Here is a 27,110-nt window from a genome sequence, read left to right as displayed (position 1 = left end):
CTTGTATCTGACACTTGGAATATCACCTCCTCTGTTCAAGGCAAAACCATGAACAAGTCATTGTTGTAATGAGAAGTTAGGTAAAGCTCATCTAAAAGGATACAATGAATAATTGCAGAGTAGAAAAGGAAGACAAAAATGTGCTGTGTAACAGGAATAGTTTGAAAGGATAGCATAAGGTCAGCGCCAGTAGGGCTAAAACGTTTAACGTTCCTGACTAAGCAAATAACTTTTTTTCCAAACTAACTTTAGGCACATGGATTTTTAACTTAACAAGTGAATATTTAAATTACAATGTCATCATCTCAAATACCACCACATGATGACTGCACATGTGATGGGGCACCCCACACTTATGACCAGCAATAGATGACATTGTCATAAACAGTATGGCTAGGGCCAAAAAAAATAAAGACTGAATATGTTACCACATATAAAGAAAACCAACAACATGATGTTGCAATGGCATTGTTATAATTTGGAATTTTTAGCTGTTTTTTATGTGTTTTTGTCAATTTTTTAAAATAATCTACTGTATTACTACTTTTGTTTTTTTTGAGGTCTTAAACTCGGTTCTGGTGTGTATTTTTCATTTATATATTCACTTACTTTGTTTAACTTTTTTGTGCTCTTTTGACTGGCATTCTGCTTTATTAGCGGTCATCATTAGTACAGCCATGTTACTGGCCAACAGATTCTTATCACGGATGTCACAATACCAAACAGCTTTACCCTGCACTGATTTGTGCAGTTTAATGAAACACATGCTGCCCACCTACTCAAGTAACACATTGTTCCATTACAATACAGAGCAAATAAATCAATAAATCTAGGGAATGTGCCAACATGTCCACTCACAAAATACAGGCCTACTTACATTTACACTTATAAAGAAGCTTTGCTTATAAAATAGCTGGGATATAAAACTTCTCAGTCAATGATTTTTAATCCAGTCACATTATGTTGTAGTCCTTTAGACTTTATTACTTTACAAAGTAATAAAGTCACAGTTTTTCATTTGATAGCGTTTTGTTTTCATCATTATCCAATGTATTGAAAAAGGTCAAATCAAAACATTTGGTCCTGGAGGCTTTGATGACAAAAACCACATCTGAGATTTGTGTACCTCTGGAATCTGAATGAAGACTCTTACAATGTTTACTCATCAGATTCGGAGGCTTCGCTGTCCTTGATCTATTTACTGATTAACCACAAGGCCAGTATTTCATATCTACAAAGCTGAATGAATTGTACAAATCACCAACACTTCAACAGCATGGTAATCATTAACACAAGCTCCAAATATGTTTCAAATTCAGTCTCTGTTGATGCAGAGGATACAAGCCGGCAAAGAGCTTCAGTTATTGACTTAGAACAACATTGTGGCCTACCTTAATACTGCATACACATATATTCATAGAAGAATATGAGCGGACTTAGTCATTTGATGCTATTTTGTAGCTTGATCATTTAGTTGAAAATAAAATAAAAATGAACGTGTTTTCTTAAACATAACAGTGGCATACAGAAAAAGCTGACTATTTTGGTTATTTGACTTTTCAAGGAGACAGACAGACAGACAGACAGACAATACATTTTATTTATATAACACCTTTCCCTTTTCTAAGATAGATAGATAGATAGATAGACAGATAATACATTTTATTTATAATGTATAGCACCTTTCCCTTTTCTAAGATAGATAGATAGATAGATAGATAAACTTTATTATTCTCAAGTGTTTTCTACTCCTTTTACTGTATATATATTAATTTTCCTGTGGCTAAAATTTAATCTTTGATTATTTTAGATTTTCAGCTTCTCATTCATTCATTATAGAAAACATAACAGTCCAACACCAGATCATTTGCAGCATCTGTTGTCTTTCTACAAGCTACTTCTGATACTAAGAGCTTCTACTGAGATGCTTTTAGAGATCATAAACATAAATGTCTGCTAGATATTATTTATAATATTATTTTCAGAAGAGGTGTTGATAGATAGATAGATAGATAGATAGAGTACTTTTATTGTTCTCAAGTGTAGTCAACACAGCAGCATCAAGCACGTTCGCTCTGTATTGTAGCAATGAATCGTTTAATCAATACATATAATGAAGCCTACATTTTGAATTATAGGGTTGGACAAATCTAGAGGCTATCTTAGCAGTGATTCAGCATGAGTCAAAAAGCAACAAGAAAGTGCTCTGAGTTTATATTCCTGAGTAGATATTTTATACCACAATGAATTGTATAAATTGTGTTAGTATGAGTTTTTCATCAACAGCCAGCTACACGAAGAACCCAGGCAATTGCTGTAGTGAAAGTTTCTCCAACCTCTGCTGTGGGACACTGTAATTCCAAGAGAATCTTTGCCAGATATTGTGCCTGGTTCTAAAGGATGCATTTCACTTTGCTCCACATACCAATGTGAAGTTAAACTCGGAGCAGTACTGGTCATTATGTTTACTGGAGCTTTTCAAGTCCACTAGTGGGTGATGTGTTGTAGCCTCACAAGGGTGCTGGGGAGGACATCCTCCACAGTACACATCTGCAGTGAGGCTAACTTGTAAGAATCTCTGGTACCTCTAGGGGGAGTCCTACCCATACAACACCAGACACTAAAGATATCAGCCAGCCAGGTAACTGGAAGGTGGCTAAGGCATGACATGAAAGGGTCTCACTTCCTTTGGTCGGGAGGGGTTGCTCAGAATTGGAAGGCTGATGGCGACAAGAGCTCATCTGGTCAGAGGTAGGTTGGGGAAGCAGCATAATGGAAGGTGAGAAGGTAAGGGACAGAATAGACAGGGATTACTGCTGTTTAGTTAAGCCCGGGGCAGAGGTGTTTATTATTTTTTGTTGTAGTTTATTGTTATCCTGTATTACTTATTTAAGTTTTGTTATTAAAGCGTTTTTGTTTTAATCATGGTTGAACCCCTGTGTTGATGTTAGGTGTTTAGGGGACAACTCAAGGGAGCTCCCACAATCCACACCACGTTTTCATTAAAAGTGACCTCACTTTTGTTGTTTGGTATTTTTGGGCACCTTAGAGACCCTCCTTCCCCCACCTCCTCTTTATTGTCTCTTTCCAATGCTCTTATCAAAGCTTTATTTCATGCTGTTAGTGCTCCTTTATTTTCATGGTTTCGTTTCAGTTAGAGATGGTTCTTTTCTACTTTGGAGCTTAGCATTAGAGAATTCAGCACTGGGCACAAGGCAGGAGCCAGCACTCAGGACTTGTCATTCTGGCCATCACCCCAACAGCTGAGATTCTGCTTTATGAAAGACCTTCTTTTTTGCTTAATTGTATCACCGTAACAAGCTCTGTTGTAGCTTATATTTCTAATTTGTCTTTCAATAGGGTACCTTCCAATACAGCCTGGCTGCAGCCCTCCAGCTTTTGACTACTTTGTGGCTGCCCCAGCCACAGGGCCATATGACATCATTCAAGGGCCTGTGGTTGGTGGTGGAAGTGACAGAGGCTTGGAAAGCCTGCCGTATGTTCAAGGTAAAAGTGACATGCCTGTCCAACAACCTTAAACACCACTTCTTTGTTATTAGGCTTCGTAACCCTGTGGCTACAAAATATTAATAGGCCAATTTAGTAAGGTGAGTTTTAAGCCTGCAGCCAGCCCCTTCTCATGCATTGACCAGCCACTGTTTGGTAGTTGATCAAATCAGTACATCTATAGAAATCCATGAGGTAGAAGGGCTGAATACATAAACAGTCAAGAGATGTCTACATGAATGCCAGGAAATTAGGAGTACTCTAAAAAACGGGATAATATTTTACATAAGAACCTCTACTCATTGGAGTAAAAATATGTTATTAGCTCATCTGGCAAGAGGAAGTACAGTTATAAGACATACCAATGACTACTTGGAAAGAATTACCGTTATGCAAAGACAGTTATTACTACAAAGAGCACCTTTTCCTTGTAAACAAGAACAAATTGCGAGTTATTTAAAAATACTAATCAGATGTTGATCTTGAGACAAGCAAAGGTCAAACAAATGTGCAATCATTTGTTGAAAAGGGCAAAGAAGAAATTGTATCCTGGATCCTAATTATTTAACAAAAAAAAAATCCTTTCTTTTTAATTCTATTTGAAGACAGACTTTCTTAATGTTTTTTCAACAAAGCGAGAGAAGATCTTTGCTACGCTTAAGTCAAGTCAAGGTTAGCTTATTGTCATCAGCAACTATGTTCTTGTACATAGTGAGATGAAATAACGCGTAACATATGAGAACATACAACAAAGTGTAAGTAAACAAACCATAAATAGGCAAGAGACCATATTTGCAATAAATAGACAATGCAGCAGTATACCCTTATTCATTTTTATGCATTCAAAATTCTGATGGCCTGTGGTGTGAAACTGTTACTCAGTCTTACAGAACCACAGCAGAAACTACAATATCATTTTCCAGACAGTAAAAGTTAGAAGAGACCATGTAACAAGTGGGAATGGTGTTTCGCAATGTTACTGGCTCAGTTATGACAGTGGGTTTGGTAAATGGCTCTATAATAGGCCTTCTCTGACATGTTGTCAGTTATTAATACATGTGTGGTGGCACACAGCAACAAGGCAGCAACACTGGATGTGAAATTCATCCATTATCCAACTCGCTATATCCTAATCCCTAATCCTAATCCCAGCCAACACAGGGCGCAAGGTAGGTAACAAACCCCAGGCAGGGTGCCTGCCCACCACAGGGTGCGCACACACAGACACACACCAAGCACTTACTAGGGACAATTTAGAATCGCAAATGCACCTAAGCTGTATGTCTTTGGACTGTGGGAGGAAATCGGAGCACCCGGAGGAAACCCACGCAGACATAGAGAGAACATGCAAACACCACGCAGGGAGGACCCGGGAAGCGAACCTGGGTCTCCTAACTGCGAGGCAGCAGTGGTACCCACTGCACCACCATGCCGCCCTGGATGTGGGATGTGATATCAAACTTATCACTCTGTACAATAAAATAGTAGTATCTATGAATGGCTTATTTTTTAAGTAAGTAAAATAAGCACTAAAATACAGTACATTTAACCTACTGGAAACTCTGCCAACAGTGAGGAGCAGAGCTGTACAGGGCACAAGGCATCGGTCCTAGTTGCAGTTGAAAGCCAATGGAGAGGACTGCGAAACAGAGCTGTAGTCTGGGAATGTGAGAAAAAGAATACAGCAATTAGTTGGGAGGGTTCTGGAAGAGTTGGAGAGGTAGAGAGCTGCAGTTGGCAGGCCTAGAGAGAACAAGAGCATGAATAAAGAATTCATCATTATAGAGAGTGAGGAAAGGTTCACTTTTGTAGAAGTTGAGAAAAAATTAAAATGACTAAGTCAGTGAAAAAATGCATAAATTAAATGCATAATAATTGCACAACCTTACACCAAAGCAACCCACAGTAGGCAGTGGAAAGAGGGGGGCAACGTCATTAATGGCAGAATATATAACTGTTGGTGGAGAAGCACAAGGTTGGCACATGATATCAGACTTGGCATAGCCAACTGATAAGAGGAATGGAAGAAAGGAGGATGGAAATATGGGCTTAAACTTTTGGGTTAAAGAAATAATTTAAACAGGTACGTTTCCTGAATATATAGATTAGATAAGTTTTGAAAAGCTGTCCAGGTCTCTTCTTCAGTTACATGATGTTTTTTTCACATTCCCTTAACTCTTTCTTTGAAGAAGTGCTTCCCAGTGTCCATAAATCTGTGTAGAGTCATGCCATGTGGCTATATGTCAAATTGTCCATATGTCGGTCACAAAGGGTACAGTTCATTGCATTTGTGACTTGGTTGGTCTGGTGTGGGTCACCAATTTGCATACTTTAACTGCTTGTAGGAAAAGCACAAATTCAAGTCTCAGAATCGGCACACCTTTTCCATGTAAGGCAGTGTTTCTCATCCGCTTTTCATGGGTTGCTGTCATTAGTGTACGAGTGGCTCTCCTAAGCCAGTGTTTGTTAACCACTAGGTTGCGACCCAGATTACCCCAATGGGTCATGGGTTGCCATTATTGGTTCCCAAGTAGGTTGTGGTTGGTCACCTAAGCAATCAGCAGTGCTGTGGGATATGTTTCCCTATTTCTAAGTGAGCTTCTTTCATTAAGGGGGACCCCAGATCACGCTCATTTTACCAAGGGGGTGGTTTGCAATTGCTGCTAGTGGGTTGTCAGTGAACTTAAAAAGGCAAAACTGCGTTGTGGGACCATTAACTAGAAGATTGGTGAAATGCAATGCTGTATATCCTACTCTTATATGTCCAGCCTTTTGGCCCTGTAATAGCTAACTCATAGTGGGCTCCACAATTCCATCAAAGCAGACCCTTTAATCAGGATCGAGTAAGCCTCTTGCTTAATCAGATTGTTTGCCTGTTTTCAAGTGTGTGAGTACTTGGTCATGTGATGTAAGCTTTTCTAGGAAACCTTTGGACTCATTCCAATTGTTGGCTCACCTTTGAGAGTTCAAGGCTGCATTTTGTTACGTTAAAGATGACAATTTTTACATAAAAATAATAAAACATAATAATTGTGCCAACTCTTGACACAACACATTGTCACACACATTTTTGGCTTTTAAACAGAATATTGTTTAGTTATAGACAGGAATCTGTGATAAGCCTCCAAAAGAAAGATATTACTATGATGCTGGCTCCATATAGTACTTCCATGTAAATTACATTTTAGTGATACCACAGGAAATCATTTAACAGAAAAATTTACAAAAGAACACAACCGATTGTCATGTGCAATAATATAGAATCAGGTACTTATATACTTAGATAATATTTATTAAGTACACAAACAAATGTGGCTAAAATAAACAGGGCACTGAATTAAATGAACAACTTAAATAATATTTAATTTGAAACTAAATTCAGTAGGCCAAATGAAGTAAACAAACTGCACAGGCAGACAGATTGATACAGGGTGGCTTAATGGCTCTGTACTTGTCCAGATCTAAGTGTGTTTGTGTTCTCTTATTGCTCTTTATTTTCAAACATGTTCTCTGGCAGGGGCTTCACTAGCTTTTGCACTTATTAGGGGCTTAGCCCAACTTCTGATTAGTCCTCCCACAAGAACATTAGATGGAAAAGTTGGGGTACTCAGAGCAGGTGGGGGATTGTCCAGCATGGGTTATATGATGCAGTTGTGTTGTCTATGCATGTCAGAACACAAACAAAGGGGTCTGAGTTCTCTCTGGACACCAGACTCCATGAGATAGGGTGGTGTGGGAGGGTAGGCTGTCAAAGGTTAGGGGATGAACATATGAGATTGGGAGTCTGAAGCCCCAGAAGCCTAACAACAATGATATTGTGCTCTGGTATTGAACACTCTAGCCTTTGTGTGTGCATACATATATTTAAAAAATCTCAAAAGGTCTTCACATACAAAATGGTATATAAACAGGCCGGGTTTTATGACTAAATGGAGCAGACTGCACAGTCCCAGTTAATATAAACAATTTCTATGGCACTTATTGATGGACATTTATGAAGCTGTTTTTGAAAGATATTGGGGATAAGTACTGGATCAACTTGAACAAAAACAATAGGCCTGGAGCCTGTAACACGGCAAACACGATGCAACTTGTATGAAGAAGGTACGTCAATTATTTTGTAAGTTACCATTTGCTGTACTTAGGTCTCGGTATTGAGGGTGGATTTTTCGGAAACCATCCATCCATCCATTATCCAACGTGCTATATCCTAACTACAAGGTCACGAGGGTCTGCTGGAGCCAATCCCAGTCAGCATAGGGTGTAAGGCAGGAACAAACCCTGGGCAGGGCGCCAGCCCACCACAGGGCGCACACACACCCACACACCAAGCACACACTAGGTACAATTTAGAATCGCCAATGCACCTAACCTGCATGTCTTTGGACTGTGGGAGGAAACCGGAGTACGTGGAGGAAACCCACGCAGACACGGGGAGAACATGCAAACTCCACGCAGGGAGGACCCGGGAAGTGAACCCAAAATGTTCTATGTTTGCTAGGATGTAGTCATCCAGGAGTTCTACACAATGCAAAAAATGTTTAATTTAATAATTATTATGATATTTAATATTAAAATTTTATAATAGTTTTAAGATGTAAAAAATAATTTTGATTTTCCCCTGACACACACACCCTCATACAGACATCATGCTAAAATCATCTTTTGGTGACATTTTGAACATTCTATGTATGTTGTAGAATCAGAATCTCAACCTAACTCGATTACAATTTTTGAATTTTTGAACTCCAAAATTGAATTTTTGACTCCATCACCAAACTTCCATTTACATCGAGGTAAAAATTTAAGAAAAATCACATGGGTTGGTATCTTACAAACACAGAAATAGATCTAAAACTAATTAATCAAAATATTAATTTGAGGTTGGTTAACAGATAAGCTGCCATTATTAAAAGTCATGTGATTGGTGCAAACTTTGAACTGCACTGTCAAAGGATCTCAAGCACTTGCATCTTAAAAAAAAGGCAACCTGTCAAACTTAATAACCTGAATGGATAGTTTACAGGACGTGGGACAATCATTGTAATCCTTGTTTTAAAGAATGATACTCGTTGTGATTTTATTTTTCCAAGATTAATACTGTCACTTGGAATAGACAAACACATCACTCAACAACAATGGCAACATGTTCAATTGTGCCAGCAAAGCCAGGGAGCTGTAGTGGTACTTCACCCAGTGTTTGCAGATGTCTTTCATGGGTTATGAAAAACTTGGTTAGTGCATAGTTCCTGGTCTTGGCTCTTCAGGAGGACTTACAGGAGAACAGGGAATACCTAGAAACAGCATAGAAGAGGTTTGAAACAGCCAGTAAAATCAGGAAAAGAACAAACTGTGGAGATGCTGCAGGTTTTGGATTTTAGAGTGATCAACATTTCAGGTTGGGTAGGGACAAAGTAGAATAGCATGATTTGAAGCAGCCAGCAAAATTTAACAGCGTCACAAATGTAGTTTTAAATTTTTGAGATATCTACAATATACTGTATTCTGACATGTTGTACTTCAAAATAACTGCCTGCATATTGTAAGATGTCAACAAATTAATTTCAATGCAAGTTCCTATCATTTATTTGGATGCTCTTTAAACATTAGCTTGGATTTCCGCACCCAAGAATGACCATAGGTTACAGAATACCAGCGACAGTGCTATAGTTGCCCTCACTGCCAACACCAATGGTGATAGGTCAGACTACTGAGATGAGGTGATAGATAATAACCTCCTTCTTAACATCAATAAGATTATGTCACTCATTGTACACTTCAGGAAATAAAAGGAAGAGGGTACTGCTTCCACTAACATTACTGTGGATACTGTTCAAATAGTCCAACCATAAAACTTGTGAACTTAAGATCAGCAGAAGATCTGTAATAAATTTGCAAAAACTTTACATTTCCCACAAAAAAAACCCAAAATTTTATTTGAGAGATGTATTACATTCTGGTCCTTCAGTCATTCAAATTCTGAACGTCAGATGTTGTAGTAGAATGGTGAAAATATTATATATATTATAGACTTAGTAAAATAATTTGTATGATTTCAGTACAATTACATAGTCTGTTAGATGTATCACAACATGGTACAACAATATTCACAATTGCCTTCATTCACAGGTAGAAGTGGTCATCAATGAACATAAAGATCAGTTTTCCATAATTGTACTTCACGTGGTGCACAGAGGTAGATTTCAGAAAAAAGCCTGATAGGTTTGTCAGCACAAGCTATGCAAAATGTCTTTCCCTCAGTTATTTTGTTTTCTTTCCACTCTGTTTTGATAGTCTGATTTTGTCAGGCCTCATTGCTCTTGTGATTGGAAAGATAAAGACAAAGATCTCTGATGCACCCCACATGCTCCCAGATCTTCTTACCGAGAGTAAATCCTCATAATAATTTATTCAGAAGATGCACTTCTACTAAGTCAGCTTCCCACATGCCCATTTACATAAGATACAGCTCTCTGGTGTGAATTACTGATTCTACTTGAGTACTGGACTAGCTTGTTGCTTCCATCAGAAACACTTTTATGTCTCCCTGATCTGAAAATCAATATTGCTACATTGATTACAGAACAGCAATTTAAAAGAAAAACTCACAATAATGAGTGCTTCTTACATCCCTCCTAATAATTAAATAAGACTGAAATTTGGCTTTAGTCTAAGAAAATATGCAGAATTATAATCTACAGCCACACATTGATCACAGGAGCTAAACTTAAATTCCTGTTGTATCTGACTCATCACTTTACTGCCCTGCCTTTCTAAATTGAATTTGATCTGAGGACACGTAGATTATGTTTACTGTTAAGTTTAACTTTGGTAGGGAAAATTTTGAGCAGATGCAGCAAAGTCTTAGGAAGATAGACTGGGAGAATCTTTCATGTGTGGAGGAGCAGTGAAACAGGTTTAAAAATGTTTTGCATGTAATGCAGGACTGGTTCATACTTACATTTGGAATTAGGACATTTAACAAAACTTTGCACTGGGTCAACAGCAAAGGAAAAAACAGCTGTATAAGGTGTATACTGTAAGACTAATAACTCCAATGTGAATTATAGGGAGTATGAGAACATGAGGGCCACCGTTAAGAAATATATTAGGGAGGCTAAAAGACATTTGGAGAGAAATATAGCAGATAAGGTGAAAGATGACCCTAAGAGATTCTTTCAGTAATGTAGTAGTAAAAGAACAGTCAAGGAAGAGGTCAAGTTCATCAGGAATAGTAAAGGGGAATTAAAAAATATAGACAGTGAAATAGTGGACATGCTAAACCTGAATTTTTCTGAGGTCTTCACATGTGAGGAAGTGGATAACCTTCACTAGTAAAAAGAGCTACTAAGGAGGTACTGAGTTATTTGGAACTTCTAGAGGGAGAAGTGCTGCTCAGGTTAAATAAGCTGAAATCAAACAAATCACCAGGACCAGATAATATTTATCCTGAAGTTATTAAGGAGGGTAGTGAGTACATGTATAGATAGATAGATAGACAGATAGATAGATACTTTATTAATCCCAAGGGGAAATTCACATTATCAAGCAGCAGCATACTGATAAAAAACAATATTAAATTAAAGAGTATTAAAAATGCATATAAAAACAGACAATAACTTTGAATAATGTTAGCATTTACTCCCCTGGGTAGAATTGAAGAGTAGCATAGTGTGTGGGACAACCGATTTCTCAGTCTGTCAGTGGAACAGGACAGTGACAAAAGTCTGTCATTGAAGCTACTCCTCTGCCTGGAGATGACACTGTTCAGTGGGTGCAGTGAATTCTTCATGATTGACAGGAGTGTGCTTAATGCCCGTCGCTCTGCTACAGATGTTAAACTGTCCAGCTTCATTCCTACAATAGAACCTGCCTTCCTAACAAGTTTATCCAGGCGTGAGACGTACTTCTTCTTTATGCTGCCTCCCCAGCACACCACCGCGTAGAAGAGGGCACTCGTCACAACCATCTGGTAGAACATCTGCAGCATCTTTATGCAGATGTTGAAGGACACGGAGGAAGTTACTGCACACTGGAGAGACTCTGAGGGGCTGGAAAATGGCAAATATTATCCCGTTATATAAAAAGGGTGAGTGGGCAGATCTAAACAACTAGTAAGCTTAACGTGCATCACAGGAAAATTAAGGGAAGGAATTATTAAGGATAAGATTGAGCAACCAAAGGATATGATCAGAATCTTGATTTTCTGAAAGCACTTGATAAGGTGCCACATGACAGGTTGACCAAACTAAAAGAAGTGGGAGTTCAGGGTGATGTTTTTAGATGGGTGAAGTATTGCCTCAGACACAGGAAGCAGAGGGTGATGGTGCGAGGAACCTCATCAGAACTGACTGATATTAAGAGTGGTATTCCACAGTTGTCAGTTCTAAGGCTGCTAATATTTTTAATATATATAAATGATTTGGATAGGAATATAAATAACAATAAAGTTTGCAGATGATACCAAGATAGATGGATTGGCAGATAACTGGAATTTGTTGACTCATTGCAGTGGGACTTAGACATCATACTGGCTTGGGCAGGTTTGTGGAAGATGAAATTTAATATCAGTAAATGTAGAGTATTACACATGGGAAGTAAAACTGTTAGATTCAAATACACAATAGGAGGTGTGAAAATTGAAAGTACACCTTATGAGAAGGATTTAGGAGTCCTAGTGGACTTTACGCTTTCACCTGCCAGACAGTGTTCAGAAGTCATTAAGAAAGCTAACAGAATGTTAAGATGTATAGTACGATGTGTGGAATACAAGTCCAAGGAGGTTATGCTCAACCTTTATAATGCACTGGTGAGGCCTCATCTGGAGTACTGTGTGCAGTTTGGTCTCCAGGCTACAAAAAGGACATAGCAGTGCTAGAAAAGGTCCATAGAAGAGCAGCTGGGATGATTCCAGGGCTACAAGCTTTTTCTGTTTAAGCAAAAGAAGATTAAGAGGTGACATGATTGAAGTGTTTAAAATTATGAAGGGAATTAGTACAGTGGATCGAGACTTGTATTTTAAAATGAGTTCAGTAAGAAGACAGGGACACAGTTGGAAACTTGTTAAGGGTAAATTTCACACAAACATTAGGAAGTGGTAGACAGTAAGACTTTAGGAACTTTCAAAACTAGACTTGATGGTTTTTTAGAAGATGGGACTGGTGAGCTTTTTTGGGCTGAATGGCCTGTTCTTGTCTAGATTGTTCTAATGTTCTAATATACTTCCAGGATGGACTGTAGTGCCTCACACCCCTAAAACTGCATTAAGCAGATTCAGTAAATGCAGGAATGGATTAAAACAATCCATAAAGATAAAGTAAGACTGTTGAATATTGTAATTAGAAAACTTCAATGCATTTACAGTATTTTTCACAGCAGAACAGGTTAATTTAAGGTTAGATAAATTGTACAAAGTTTGTATGCAACAATCATTTTCTTCAAAACTGTACATCACATAATACACATCTATATATAATTTTTACTTCTTCATTAGAAGAATACAACAATGATACCCTCATGTCAATACAATGAATTTAACATGAATATATAATAAAAGCTACATTATATCCATCTGCTCTGTTAAGGTCGTGCAAAGGTAGTGTGGCTGTCTGAAGCTGTCTGAGATTGTGAGTTCATGTCCCGGGTCCTACCTGTAGGAAACATTATAAAAAGGGTCTTTTATCATTTAACAAAAAATTCCATCATGCACCAATAGTAAGCAAAGTAAGCTAACAATGGGGGGTTGGGTCGCTCTATGCAGCCAAGGGGGCACACCGCAGTATACTATAAATTAAGCAATTGATATGAATTTTTGACTCTTATTGATCAATCTTCATATATATATACCGTGGCTGTCCATTTGTCTGTCCAGGATTTGAATTCACCTGTAGCTCACAAACTGTTTGACCTATTGACCTGAAATTTAGTACACATATACTACGTGACCTGTACTATCTGCTGTCGGGGTGATGATTGACCTCCAAGATTATTCCTCTTTTTATTTTTATTTTATTGTAGAATCAACTCTCGGCAGCAGCCAACAGGGCAGCCATGTGGTGCATGGGTACGAGCACCATTCTCATCCCTACCACCTTTTCCATCACTTCCCCTACCTCTTAAATGCCAGCTTAAGTGAAAAACATTAAAGAAAATGTACTAAGTAATTTCAACACAAACAATGACTTAATCAATTTTAACGCAACAAGATGCTGACGAAAGAAGAGAAGAAATGGGCCGCTAGGGGGAAGAAAAGAAGAGCTGCTCAGGAAACAGCAAGCACATCAACCTCTGAGCAAACGAATGCTAAACGTACAAACAAAGAGGATGAAAACTATGAATGCTCAAGTCAAGTGTATTCACTACACGTTATTGTACAGTGCGCCGTTACTGGTACAATTACATAATACCAAAAAATATATAATAGTATACAGCATGTCTACTCCTTGACCTTTCTTTTTGTTTAAACAGATTTATCAATCAGACAATTCCAGCTTTGAATCCAAGTTACATTTATAGAGGTACTTTGTTTCCTTGCTCTTTCCACTGAATGTAATTTACATTTCTAAGAAAATCTCAATGCTGAATGTTGATATTCTATTTGAGAAAAGCAGTCATAGAAAATGGATGAGCCAGTGTTTTAATGATTCATCTTTTTTGTCAGACACAAGACTTTTTATATTTTAGACTTTTTATATTTTATTTTAAGAATACACTTTCTCTTTGTTAAATGTTTGCCCCTTTAATATCTTCAAAACACTTTTCCTTTCAAAAGCCAGTAGGCAACAGTCCAAGTAACAGTGATTCCTAAATGGGTTGGTGCCTTAAATAATGGTGCCTGAAGCAATTTACACTTGTGTCACCAAATCCACCAAATATTCTAACTAACAACAACAACAACATTTATTTCTATAGCACATTTTCATACAAACAATGTAGCTCAAAGTGCTTTACATGATGAAGAAAGAGAAAAAAGACAAAATAAATAAGAGTTAAAATTAGAAAACACATATTAACATAGAATTAAACTGGTCCGATGGCCAGGGAGGACAGAAAAAACAAAAAAAAAAACTCGGCTGGAGAAAAAATAAAATCTTCAGGGGTTCCAAATAGGAATGAGACGACACACATAACCCATATGCAATATGTATTTTGATAAAAGCTTAGGTGTGCAAATACTCTCATGATACATGGAGCACAATAACAATATATTTGGAAAAAATGATACAACACCCAAAACAGGCATTTAAAAACAGAACAATACATACTGTACATTCTACTCCAGTTTTAACCCACCACCCCCAAAATATATGTATATATAAACTGCTCAAAAAAATTAAAGGAACACTTTGAAAACACATCAGATCTCAATGGGAAAAAGAAATCCTCCTGGATATCTATACCGATATAGACTGGGTAATGTGTTAGGAACGAAAGGATGCCACATCGTTTGATGGAAATGAAAATGATCAACCTACAGAGCCCTGAATTCAAAGACGCCCCAAAAATCAGAGTAAAAAAATTATGTGGCAGGCTAGTCCATTTTGCCTAAATTTAATTGCAGCAACTCAAAATTGTACGCAGCACTTTGTATGGCCCCTGTGTTCTTGTATACATGCCTGACAACATCGGTGCATGCTTCTAATGAGATGACAGATGGTGTTGTGGGGGATCTCCTCCCAGATCTGGACCAGGGCATCACTGAGCTCCTGAACAGTCTGAGGTGCAACCTGGTGGCATTGGATGGACCAAAATATAATGTCCCAGAGGTGCTCTATTGGATTTAGGTCAGGAAAGTGTAGTGGCCAGTCAATGGTATCAATTCCTTCATCCTCCAGGAACTGCCTGCTTACTCTCACCACATGAGGTCAGGAATTGTCGTGCACCAGGAGGCACTGTATCAGCATAGGGTCTGACAATGGGTCCAAGGATTTCATCCTGATACCTAATGGCAGCCAAGGTGCCTTTGTCAAGCCTGTAGTGGTCTGTGTGACCCTCCATGGATATGCCTCCCCAGACAATCATTAACCCACCACCAATCTGCTCATGCTGAATGATGTTACAGGCAGCATAATGTTCTCCATGGCTTCTCCAGACCCTTTCACTTCTGTCACGTGCTCAGGGTGAACCTGCTCTCATCTGTAAAAAGCACAGGGCACCAGTGGTGCATCTGCCAATTCTGGTATTCTATGGCGAATGCCAATCGAGCTGCATGCTGCTGGGCAGTGAGCTCAGGGCCCATTAGAGGACATGGGGCCCTTGGGTCACCCTCATGAAGTCTTTCTGGTTGTTTGGTCAGAGACATTCACACCAGTGGCCTGCTGCAGGTCATTTTGTAGGGCTCTGACAGTGCTCATCCTGTTCCTCCTTGCCCAAAGGAGCAGATACTGGTCCTGCTGATGGGTTATGGACCTTCTATGGCCCTCTCCAGCTCTCCTAGAGTAACTGCTTGTCTCCTAGAATCTCCTCCATGCCCTTGAGACTGTGCAGGGAGACACAGCAAACCTTCTGGCAATGACACGTATTGATGTGCCATCCTGAAGAAGTTGGACTATCTGTGCAACCTCTGTAGGGTCCAGGTATCGCCTCATGCTACCAGTAGTGACACTGACTGTAGCCAAATGCAAAACTAGTGAAGAAACAGTCAGAAAAGATGAGGAGGGAAAAATGTCAGTGGCCTCCACCTGTTAAACCATTCCTGTTTTGGGGGTCATCTCATTGTTGCCCCTCTAGTGCATCTGTTGTTAATTTCATTAACACCACAGCAGCTGAAACTGATTAACAACCCCCTCTGCTACTTAACTGACCAGATTAATATCCCATAAGTTTCATTGACTTTATGCTATACTCTGATTAAAAAGTGTTCCTTTAATTCTTTTGAGCAGTATATATTTGCGATAGCAAAATTGGATGCAAAATGAAGCTCGATTGTTTCACTCATCCTGCACTTTTTACAATCTTGAAACATTCAAACTGTGATTTACAAGCTAAAAAGTACGTTGTAAAATTACAAACCTGTGACTAACATTCCAGAAATTAACGGGACTCCACAAAATAATAATCAATATATGCACAACACAACACGTGGAAATCAGGAAAATGAATGACAGTACCATGCACTGATTTGAAAAGGGTGGTAAAGCTGTGTGCTATGTGTTATGTGCAATTGGAAACATTTGAAATGTTTCCCACAATTTTAAAACTTAGTATGCATTGTAAATAAGGAAATGGATGTGTATTTAAGACTTATGATTGCTAATAAGCTCTCTTGTTTCATTATTATTTTGTAATGTAAAAAAAAAATACAGTTGCATGAAGATCCTTTACCAAGGTGCTGTCAGAGGCGATCATCTCAACTCCTCACTCCATACACTAGCTCTGTGTCCTCAACAGCAGATGTTCATTCACTTCCAAACATTACTACAGTAATGGCACACATTGTGAGACTTAAAGAAATTTCAGAATAGCAATCTTGAGAATAGTCATGTCCTGTGAAGTTCCAGGACCAAGTTTATGGAGTATTTTGAGAAATATAATAGCGTATCCTCTGTTCAATTCAGTGCATAGTATTGTATACAGGCAATGCATTGACAATATGTAAGCTATGTGATCAAAGTAACTGTAAAACATGCAGCAACTTCACACCATCCACTGATTATCAAGACTGTTTAGTGAATGGAAGGTAGTTTGACTCCACTACCTATCCTAGAAAGATCAAGGGTAAGGATGGAGTCAACCCTGGATAAGTTGATGATATTGCACTCTAACTTTGACACTAAAATTATTTACTGTTAGCCTAACAGTCAGCCTAAAATGCGTGTATACTGGAATACATGGTGAAGAAGGGCAGGGCAGGATTCAAACTCAGAACTCTGAAGGTATGAGGCAGAAGTGCTCATCAGTATGTGGCCCTAGTTCCATTCCTGCAGTGATTTACTGAGGGAGTCCATTCACTGGTGAAGTGGTTAAGGCTTTGGACTTCAAACCCTGAGAATATGGGTTTAAATGCCTCTTCTGACACTGTATGACCTAAAGCAAGTCACTTGACCTGCCTGTGCTCCAATTGGAAAACCAAAAGAAATGTGCCCAGTTGTATCATAAATGTTGTAAGTCACATTTGATAAAGGAATTAGCCTAATAAGTAAATGAAATGTCCACTAAGGTTGTAATAAATCCATCTTATAATTTAGGACAGAGTGACCAAATTAATTATTACTTTTAGTGGCAGGGAAAGGATAAATGATGTTGGGACAGTACAAAAGAGAATTTTCAGGATTTCTAATAACCAAATCTAAAAAGTAATTTTAAATTTGTAATGTAAGATTTTTTTAAATTTAATGAACAGAACACAATTACAAATCTCAGTCCACTTAGATCAACATTATACAATCTATTCTGGAGATAATCCACCAAACTCTCTACTTTGTCTCTCCCCAACTAGACAATACCAGCAGCACTTTCCTTTGGTTTCAACTTCACCCATACCTGCTGCTCCACTGGTAAGGGTGGTGAGACAGGAATCATTGAGTCAAAGAACTAAACAATTACCCACCTGGTTACTGTGTGCAACTACACTACCCTTGAATACCATGCAGTTACCGTCTCCCATCCAATTAAGATTAACATTGTTGTTTATCACCCTCCAGGTTTGCTCAAGAACTTTCCTGAGGTGAATAAGCGTCTTTCTTCCATCACAAATGACAGCAGCCCACTTCCAATCATTGGGAACCTGAACAACCATCTGTACAGTCTTCCTACTACAGACTGTCTTCATTCCTTTTTCAACATCACACAGCTCCACACCCTATCAATTCAAAAGACTGAGAATCTGCAGATCTTGTTCTCTCACTCATCTGCACTCCCACAAATGTAACTGTCATTCTGCTACACACATTACCACTTTTTCTTTTAGTTTGCTCTGCTTCTTCCTCTTCTCACTCTTCTACGCACCTGACTGTATCCTTCAGCTGTCCCCTATGTTCCCTCTCTCCCTCCAGTTTCTCTTCCCTTATTTGCTTTACCCCTTTAACCACTTCTCCACTCTAAAAACCAGTGCCACCACAGACACTCTATGTTCAGCTCTGTTCTCCTGCCTTGACCATGTCTGTCTCCTCTCTTCCAGGCCTGCACATAAAAGACCCTCATGCCCCTGGCTTTCTGAAGCACTTCGCAGTCAACACACTGAGCTTAGGACTACTGAGAGGAAATGGAGAAAGCCAAAATCTTGGAAAAACCTATATAAGTATCAATCCCCTCTATCATCCTCTTCTTCTGCCACCATCGATGCTACTGTAAGTTTCTATCAGACCAGCACTATGGGCTAAAACTAAGAGAGATAGTTGCTGAGGGTGTGGCGGACAAATCAAGGTTCTGTTCTGGAAAACGAAAAAGAGACAGGAACATCTTCCTGTGCTAGGTTTCTCTTTTTTGCTGACCCATTATTGTGTTTGTATAGTTAAAGAATCGTGTTTTTTATGATAGTCATCTGGTGTTATTGTTGTGCAGGGTCAAGGTGGAAACTACCATAGAATTTTTGCTTCTATTAAATCAAAAATGTTCTTGTCAATTATAACATTATGTACAGAAATCCCTGGATTTTTTTGTGAAACAAGATGTGCAATACAAGAACATTGTGTAGAGGACATTATCCTGTCACTAACTAAAATGTTATCTTCATCCCAAAGCAGTCATCTAAGATTAAATTGAATCACAATTCCCAATTGATCAAGCAGATGGAGATCTCAAAAGTGTAAAAACACACCCACCCACAAAATAGTATTTTTAACCACCAAAACAAGAATAAAATATTGAATTGGTTAATTGGTATCTCTAAATAGTACCTTTGTGTATGAGTGAGTGGACCTATGATGGACTAGTGCTCTTCTCCTGCCAGAACAGGTCCCTTGAATTTGTTTAAGTGGATTAGAGAATTTTGTATTGCAGTTCATTACGATCATGTTATGTCTAAAAAATTGTCATGCAACAAAAATGTAATTTCTATTCCTCATAAAGTTATTAATTTGCCATCAAGCAGTAACAGAGAAGAAGAAGTTTCCAGAAATCAGAGAAAATTGTTTGCTTAACACAATGTCACTCGCTGACTAGGCCTCTGTGAACAGTGCCCATTGCTTTTTAGGTAGTGTACCTGTTCCTTTGTTTAGTTATTAATTAAATATAAAGCTGTTACATTAACCAATAGCAGAAAATGTCCTAGAAATGGTCTTTAAACATTAACAAAGCTGCTGTAAAAAACCTTTGAATCCACTTACCTTTTACACAGTTTAAAACAAAGATACACACCTTCATAAAGATATATTTGTAAGGTACAGGCAAAGACAAATAATATGTTTCAGTACTGAGGAAAAATTCTTTAAAGTCGCTTTATTGTAGTTGATAATATTATCGCTAGAGATCCAACAAAATGTAAAGGCCAAACTGAGGGTGAATTTAATAAAACACTAGGCCGAATACCAAATGCCAAGTATCTTTTTAATTTATTTTTCCACATTTATTTTTATGCCATTGTATGATGCCTAAATTAAATCAATTTTAGATTTGATTTGCTCCTTTCAATCAAATTGAATCTATAAAAACTGCAAATTCATCAAAAACCTTTAAATGTAGAGGTCAGCTTTTTCAAAGAAGACATATTAAAAAAAACTAAACTGGAAAGAGACAAATAAATAAATAAATAAATAAAAGTGGAATAAACATTACACTGGGGCGGCACGTAGTGTGGAACTATGCAACATGTGTGTGAATACTTTGTCGTCTTCTTCTTCCTCTTTGTCTTTTCCCACTTCTATGTGCGGTTGATGTGCCTGATCAGTCTTCTTGATACAGCTCGAATCTGCACCTCACTCTGAGACAAATCCTGTTTCTTCAAATCAACCACCTCTGCTTCAGCCTCCCTCGATTTCTCTTCCCCTGTACTTCCATCCTTATCACTCTTCTGTCGTCATATTCTTTGTCTCTCCTCATCATATATTCATACCATTTCAATCTATTTTCATGTACATTCTCAGATATCTCTCCCACTTTTGTTGTTCTTTTGATTCTCTCGTTTCTTATTCCGTCCTTTTCAACAACTGCACACATCCATCTCAACATACTCATTTCTGTCACATCTAACTTTTTCTACTATACTTCCTTTACTGCTCATGTTTCAGCTTCAAGCATCATTTCTGGTGGCTTACCACTGTCTTAAAAACCTTAACTTTAATCTCTGCCTTAATTCTTTGGTCACACACTCCTGATACCTTCTTTCCATTGTTCCATCCACACTGCGCTCTATGGTTTACCTTTGCATCTAATTTTCATCTTGAGCTGCCATTGATCATAGAAATTAAATTGTATCCACTCTTTTCAATAGCTCTCCCTGCAAGACTAACTTTTGATCTTCATTCATCCTTTCATGTATGACCACTATTGATTTCTTTCCCTCCGGAATAGTGAGGTGAGGCTGTAGACATTTCTAAAGAGAAATAAGGTCAATAAAAGGATGCAGGAAGAATGAGGGAAATATACACCTGGACGGGGGCTATTCCCACAGACTGCTAGTGGGCAGATGTTGTTTTTCTGTTCTATACTTAAGGGTCTCACAGTAGCTGCGCTGAAATGAAGTGCAAGAGTCTCTGCGGAAACGAAGGTGAACAGGACTTGCTTCCCAGAAACTAAAGTGACACCAGACGTACTCCCAGGATTAGCTTTTTATGTGCCTCTGACTTCTCAGACAGACAAGTTAGAAGTCAGGGGAGGAGTAGGGGCAAGGGCTCTCCTGGAAAGAAGGAGGAGGAAGAAGAGGATGAGGGAGGCTAGGAGGTAGGAAGGACTATGTTTCATTTAGCCAGCAAGGTTTTAGTAAGGCCCAAAGGGACATAGTGTTTGTTATTTTTCCCACATGATTGTGTTGTTTATATAACTCTCTTTTCTTCCATTGTGTTAATATGTTATTGTGTTCTCTCAATAAATACCCATCTTATCCGTTTATTGGACTATACTAGTATTGTATTGGGTTTGGAGTCACTTTAGAGCACCCACATATGGCACTGAACATAAAAAATGTTTTAATAACCCAATTTACCTTGTAATATACCTATTCATCTAACACATTCAAAATTTTGTTAGACAAGATTTGACAGAAACCAAAATGTTAATTTAAAAATACCTTTCCACATATCTACACTACTGTGTAAAGCAACGTTTTTGAAAATTTGCAGGGATTTTACCTTTGATCAGTTTTTACTCATATCCAATCTATCTTTATCAAGAACTGATTATAAAGTGACAACTTCAGCCATTCACAATTTAAAAAAAAACTGCTTGCTGACGATACAAGGAATCTTTGGTTTGTCCTCATAGCTCATAATATACAGTCAGGAGGTGTCACTAGTAGCTCTTCTCAGGGCTTTCTCTATCATCAAAATGCCTTTATTGTAATACTGAAGCCAAAGGTGCACACAATATTCAAGATTAAGCCCCACTAGTGCAATAAAGTTTAGGAGTAACCTCCATAGATTTGTATTTGACTCAGTGTGCTGCATACCTGACATCCCGTTAACCTTCTATATTGTGTGTGTGCCCTGTGTAAATGTGGACATAATATTTGTGTTTTATTTACATGAAAGTTTTACTTACAATACTTCTGCTCAAATCTGAAATTGTGTATGCTATTTTGTAAGGTGAGTATGAGCCACTTAAGTAAATAATTTAATTTTATTTTTTAGGTTTGAATACACAATGGGCGGTTGGAAAATCGAGAGTACACCTTATGAGAAGGATTTAGGAGTCATAGTGGACTCCAAGCTATCAACTTCCCAACAGTGTTCAGAAGCCATTAAGAAGGCTAACAGAATGTTAGGTTATATAGCACGATCTGTGGAGTACAAGTCCAAGGAGGTTCTGCTCAACCTTTATAATGCACTGGTGAGGCCTCATCTTGAGTACTGTGTGCAGTTTTGGTCTCCAGGCTACAAAAAGGACATAGCAGCACTAGAAAAGGTCCAGAGAAGAGCGACTAGGCTGATTCCAGGGCTACAGGGGTTGAATTATGTGGAAAGATTAAAAGAGCTGAGCCTTTACAGTTTAAGCAAAAGAAGATTAAGGAGGTGACATGATTGAAGTGTTTAAAATTCTGAAGGGAATTAGTACAGTGGATCGAGACTTATTTTAAAATGAGCTCATCAAGAACACGGGGACACAGTTGGAAACTTGTTAAGGGTAAATTTCGCACAAACATTAGGAAGTTTTTCTTTACACAAAGAACGATAGACACTTGGAATAAGCTACCAAGTAGTGTGGTAGTCAGTATGACATTAGGGACTTTCAAAACTCAACTTGATGTTTTCTTGGAGGAAACAAGTGGATAGGACTGGCGAGCTTTGTTGGGCTGAATGGCCTGTTCTCGTCTAGATTGTTCTATTGTTCTAAATGTTTTCTGATTTACTTTTTATTCTTTGTACCTATTTGAAAGTTTCTGACATCATTTCAGAAGGAAATGTAATAAAGGTAAGAATCAAGTGTACTACATATATGGTTTCATTTTTTCTGTTTTTTTCACTCTTGGTTCACCTGCTACTTGTCCATTCTCTTATTAGTAATTAGTAACTTCTAAGCAATAGCACCTTTCTACATTACACAGGCCTCACATGACAACCAAAGCTTTAAAAAGACACTCCATATTTTAAATAGCAATGAAACTTTACCCTCAATCCAAAAAAAAACAAACAAAAAAACCAAATGCAATGCCTCAATGACTGAGCTAATAGCAGCACACCTACATAAATAGGGGGTCCCACTCCCCTTGGCTCAGCATAAAGATGTGAAAATAAGAAATGACAAAGTCATTTAGACAATTAAGGAACAAAAGAAAAACTATTAAAAATAAATATATATTAAATCAAAAGTATTTGGAAAAGGTGGTTAACATAAACATGTTCATTAACAAAAGGAAATAAGTAATTTACAAATAAAACTGAATATAATATAAAACAATTAACACAACTAAACCAGGGACAATGCCGCAGCAGGAGCCTGATGATAAAATTATTTTCTAAATGCTTTTATACCTTAATAATTTCTCTTGTAATGGTACTATACTGAGGTACAGTAAGTGTTCAAGGACTATTGAGAGAATTATACGATAACAAGGAGATGGTTAATTAAGAAGTAGTCAGGCATGGCGAAAGGTCAAAACCAGGAAATCACAAATTACATCAGACAATAAGAACCAAAAGGACAATATATTAGTCAAGAGTCAAAATAAAATGAAATCAACACAATGGCACACATCTGGCACTAGGGCCTATTTAGAAAAAAAGCTAACATCACTAAGAGAACTTTTTGTACATTGTGTATCCTCCAAAGAATAATGCATGCCTTCACTGTCACATATTTTTAACATCGCCTTTGTGATGTCAGTACAGTGATTGCAGTCACATAATAATTCTAACCTAGATAGTGTTAGCAAAGTGAAAGAAAGCTAAATCCAACTGACAAATAAACCTCAGAAATAGAAACCTTACATTAAATAAACACAAACTACACAAATACTTATTTTTAAAAATGTGTTAATATATCAGGTACAATATTCTCAATAGGTAATGTTAGTGTTATTTTTTATGTGCAAGAATGATCTGCCTTTTCTTTTTTCTTTACTCGACCACTGAGTTGGTCTGTTGGGTTTACTCTTGCTTAAATTCAAATTATGAATTTCTCCTTTATTGCATGAAATATTTATTACATCTATTCCATTATTAATGCTCAACCATCTCGATAATTAATTGCAGTTTTGTTGCATTTGTTCAAATTTTAGTGCTTTAATATTTAATTGAGTAGTTTTTGTAGATCTAACTTGCCAAAACATTGTGAAACTTACTTTAAATAATACATTGTTATACAACAGATGTTAATATTTATTACTGTTTAGAGGCAAAAATGTGAATTTGTGCTGTAATCTTTGCTTTCTATTTAACCATTTGTTTAATTGCCGTGAAAGTGAGTATTTATACCAGCTCTGGGGATGCTAGACCTCAGATTAAACTGATGAAAAAAGCCAGTCGCATTGCAATACACTAGAGTCAGATGCAGAAAAGTGGAGGTTGGCAAAATTAAGAGTCGTCTGGGATTATCTTTAGCTATCAGCTCATTCCACCACAGCATGGTAGGAGGCACTACTGGGTATGTTTCATGTATAGCTATTAGGCTGTACAGTAGGACTTTGTCCTGTCATGCACATCTTCATTCTGCCCGGATACAGTTGGTAAATTGGCATATAGATGGTATTTCTTTAGAAACATCAGACATTAAATGTACAATGTCTATTTTTTGTATGCAGATCTTGGTTTTGCATTGTTTGGGTTTGATTTTGTTTTTACAATTTGTCAGTTACAATTTATATTAATTTTTTTTTTGCTGGACTATCTATCTATCTATCTATCTATCTATCTATCTATCTATCTATCTATCTGTCTGTCTGTCTGTCTGTCTGTCTGTCTGTCTGATTCCAAAGCCAGTAGTGTCAAAAGCAAAGCAGAAACACACCCAGTATAATAGGTCAGACTCACTGGCAGATCCATATTAATTCATACTAGATTCATTTAGAGCTGTATATCAAATCAATTTGTACACCTATGGCAAGTGGAATGAACCTGAAATGCTGAAAGAAAATGTAATTAAATCCTAAGAGAAAACACAATCTCCACACAGACAATAAATCAAATGATACTAAGGTCAAGGCTACAGTTTTATACTGATTTTTGAAAATATTTCAGCAAAGCTGTCACTAGTGATTTTGTCTGCATACTGACACCAATATTACCATGCAGCAGAGGTCATCTCATGGTGACATGAGACAAAATGTGGCAATAGTTAAATAATCCACAGTTAAAGAAATATACAGAAGGCTTGAGTAAGTTTTCATTACTTCGAGACTGTCCACTGATAAAATGAATCTATGCATTATATATGTTCTTCTTACAATTAGCAGTAGGCAACAAACTTTTGACTTGCATTAGGACTCCATTCTATGCCACTTGTAAAAGGAGAGTGAGAAGACTGAAGAGTGTATTACAGCAGTCCACCAAACTCTGCAAACCTAGAGCGGAAAATATGTATGACTGACTTGCCTGTGAAGGATACAACATAATGGGGGCATAGAAGTCAACAGACAAATCCCTAGAACACTCCTCAGACAAGCAAACAAACAAATAAACAAAAATGTTTTTGTGTATTTACAATCAACTAAACCACATTGTTGTTTAAAATGCAGTTCCATAGGAGTTACTGAATCTGCAAATATTATATTTCAACTATGATGTCAAAAGAGCAGTCGGCTTATGTTTGGTGTACTCTGTTGCTGTGCTCAGAACTTATGAACCCTTGGAAACATAAATCAATTTGATTTTCAAGGTACAGTATATAAATATTGAAATTATAACGATAACCACTCCTGTTTTCCCCATATGAATATAAAACAGAGCACCTATTCTTACCTTTGCATCCCTCGCACGTGAGTGCATTGTAATGGTATCCAGAGGCCTTATCTCCACAAACGACACACAGCTCTTCACCTTTTGTCCTTCCAGGATGAAGTCCCTGTCGTGACCTTTTTAAAACTGGAAAAATGCCATCTCCAAGCTCCTTCTCGTAGCTGTTTTCACAAGTTGCTTTTCTCAGTTCATGTATTGCAGAGGAAGGGTACCAGTCATCGGGATACTGAGGATAAAAATTATGGCTGGAGTAGTAAGGTGGTGACGAAATGGGTGGCTGTGCCGGAGAGTACTGAATGGTGGGATAGCTGGAGAATGGCAATCCATCGGGATCTTGTAGAATTGGACTTCCTTGTTCTGCTAACAAATCTAAAAACAATAAATACAGTAAATACTCAACACATAAAATAGACAAAATTCTCTTCATCTTCATTCAATTTTCTACAATCATTCCATTCCTGGCCCGGTCACGTGCCGTGTAGAGATGGCATGTTCTTCCTGTGTGAATCCTTCTGTAGGAATCATGGCCCACACTCACCCAAAATGAATGAAAGATGGTTTAAAAATGGATAGATGATTTGATACCTTTGTCAATAATGAGCAGAAGACAAAAATCGTTTTAAAATAAACAATTAACATATACTACCAAAGTATTTCAAAGTATTAAAAATAGTGGCTTATTCATGCATCCCTTACCTAACGTCTTTTATAAATTTCAGTTTTGGGCACAAAGAAGGAAACAACTTTAGACCAGTCCAACATATGGCACACAAACATGCACTCCCGCATTCCCTGTATATAGGGCCAGTTAAAAGTTCCTTATATTAAAGCAAACAAAAGAAGAAAGAGGATCACAGGGAACATACATAAACTGAAGACAAAGGAGAAATTCTGATCCCTCTGGGGCAGACTAGGCAAACATGGGGGCTTAGCTTTGTTGTGTCACTTTCATAACTTCACAGAGAGAGAAAGAGCTCTGCTTCTCATTTCCCATCTCTCCCTGCCTTTTTCTCTGCCATCTCTTCCTCCCTGCTGGCCAGCCTTTCCCTCAAACCTCCCAGTTCTACTCTAAATTAAAAGTCTGTTGAGTTATCTTATATTTTATTACTTGTTCATCAC

The 27,110-nt window shown here is 37.8% G+C and overlaps 1 protein-coding gene and 1 long non-coding RNA gene across 2 annotated transcripts in view; one reads left to right on the top strand and one right to left on the bottom strand.

Moving 5' to 3' along the window:
• Positions 1 to 27,110, bottom strand: part of nr1h4 (nuclear receptor subfamily 1, group H, member 4) — a 110,007-nt gene that overhangs the window by 55,430 nt on the left and 27,467 nt on the right. The window contains exon 3 of the mRNA XM_039761681.1: positions 25,995 to 26,360. Coding sequence (XP_039617615.1) covers positions 25,995 to 26,360 — 366 coding nt within the window. The remainder of the gene's footprint in view (positions 1 to 25,994; positions 26,361 to 27,110) is intronic.
• The window catches only part of LOC120534248, a 128,754-nt gene that overhangs the window by 74,833 nt on the left and 26,811 nt on the right, over positions 1 to 27,110 (top strand). Inside the window, exon 2 of the long non-coding RNA XR_005634711.1 lies at positions 18,626 to 18,794. This is a non-coding gene — a long non-coding RNA (uncharacterized LOC120534248). The remainder of the gene's footprint in view (positions 1 to 18,625; positions 18,795 to 27,110) is intronic.

Source organism: Polypterus senegalus, chromosome 8 (genome assembly GCF_016835505.1).
Source record: "Polypterus senegalus isolate Bchr_013 chromosome 8, ASM1683550v1, whole genome shotgun sequence".
Taxonomy (NCBI): domain Eukaryota; kingdom Metazoa; phylum Chordata; class Cladistia; order Polypteriformes; family Polypteridae; genus Polypterus; species Polypterus senegalus.
Note: the sequence above shows the minus strand (reverse complement) of the source record. Positions and strands in the feature narration are given on the sequence as shown.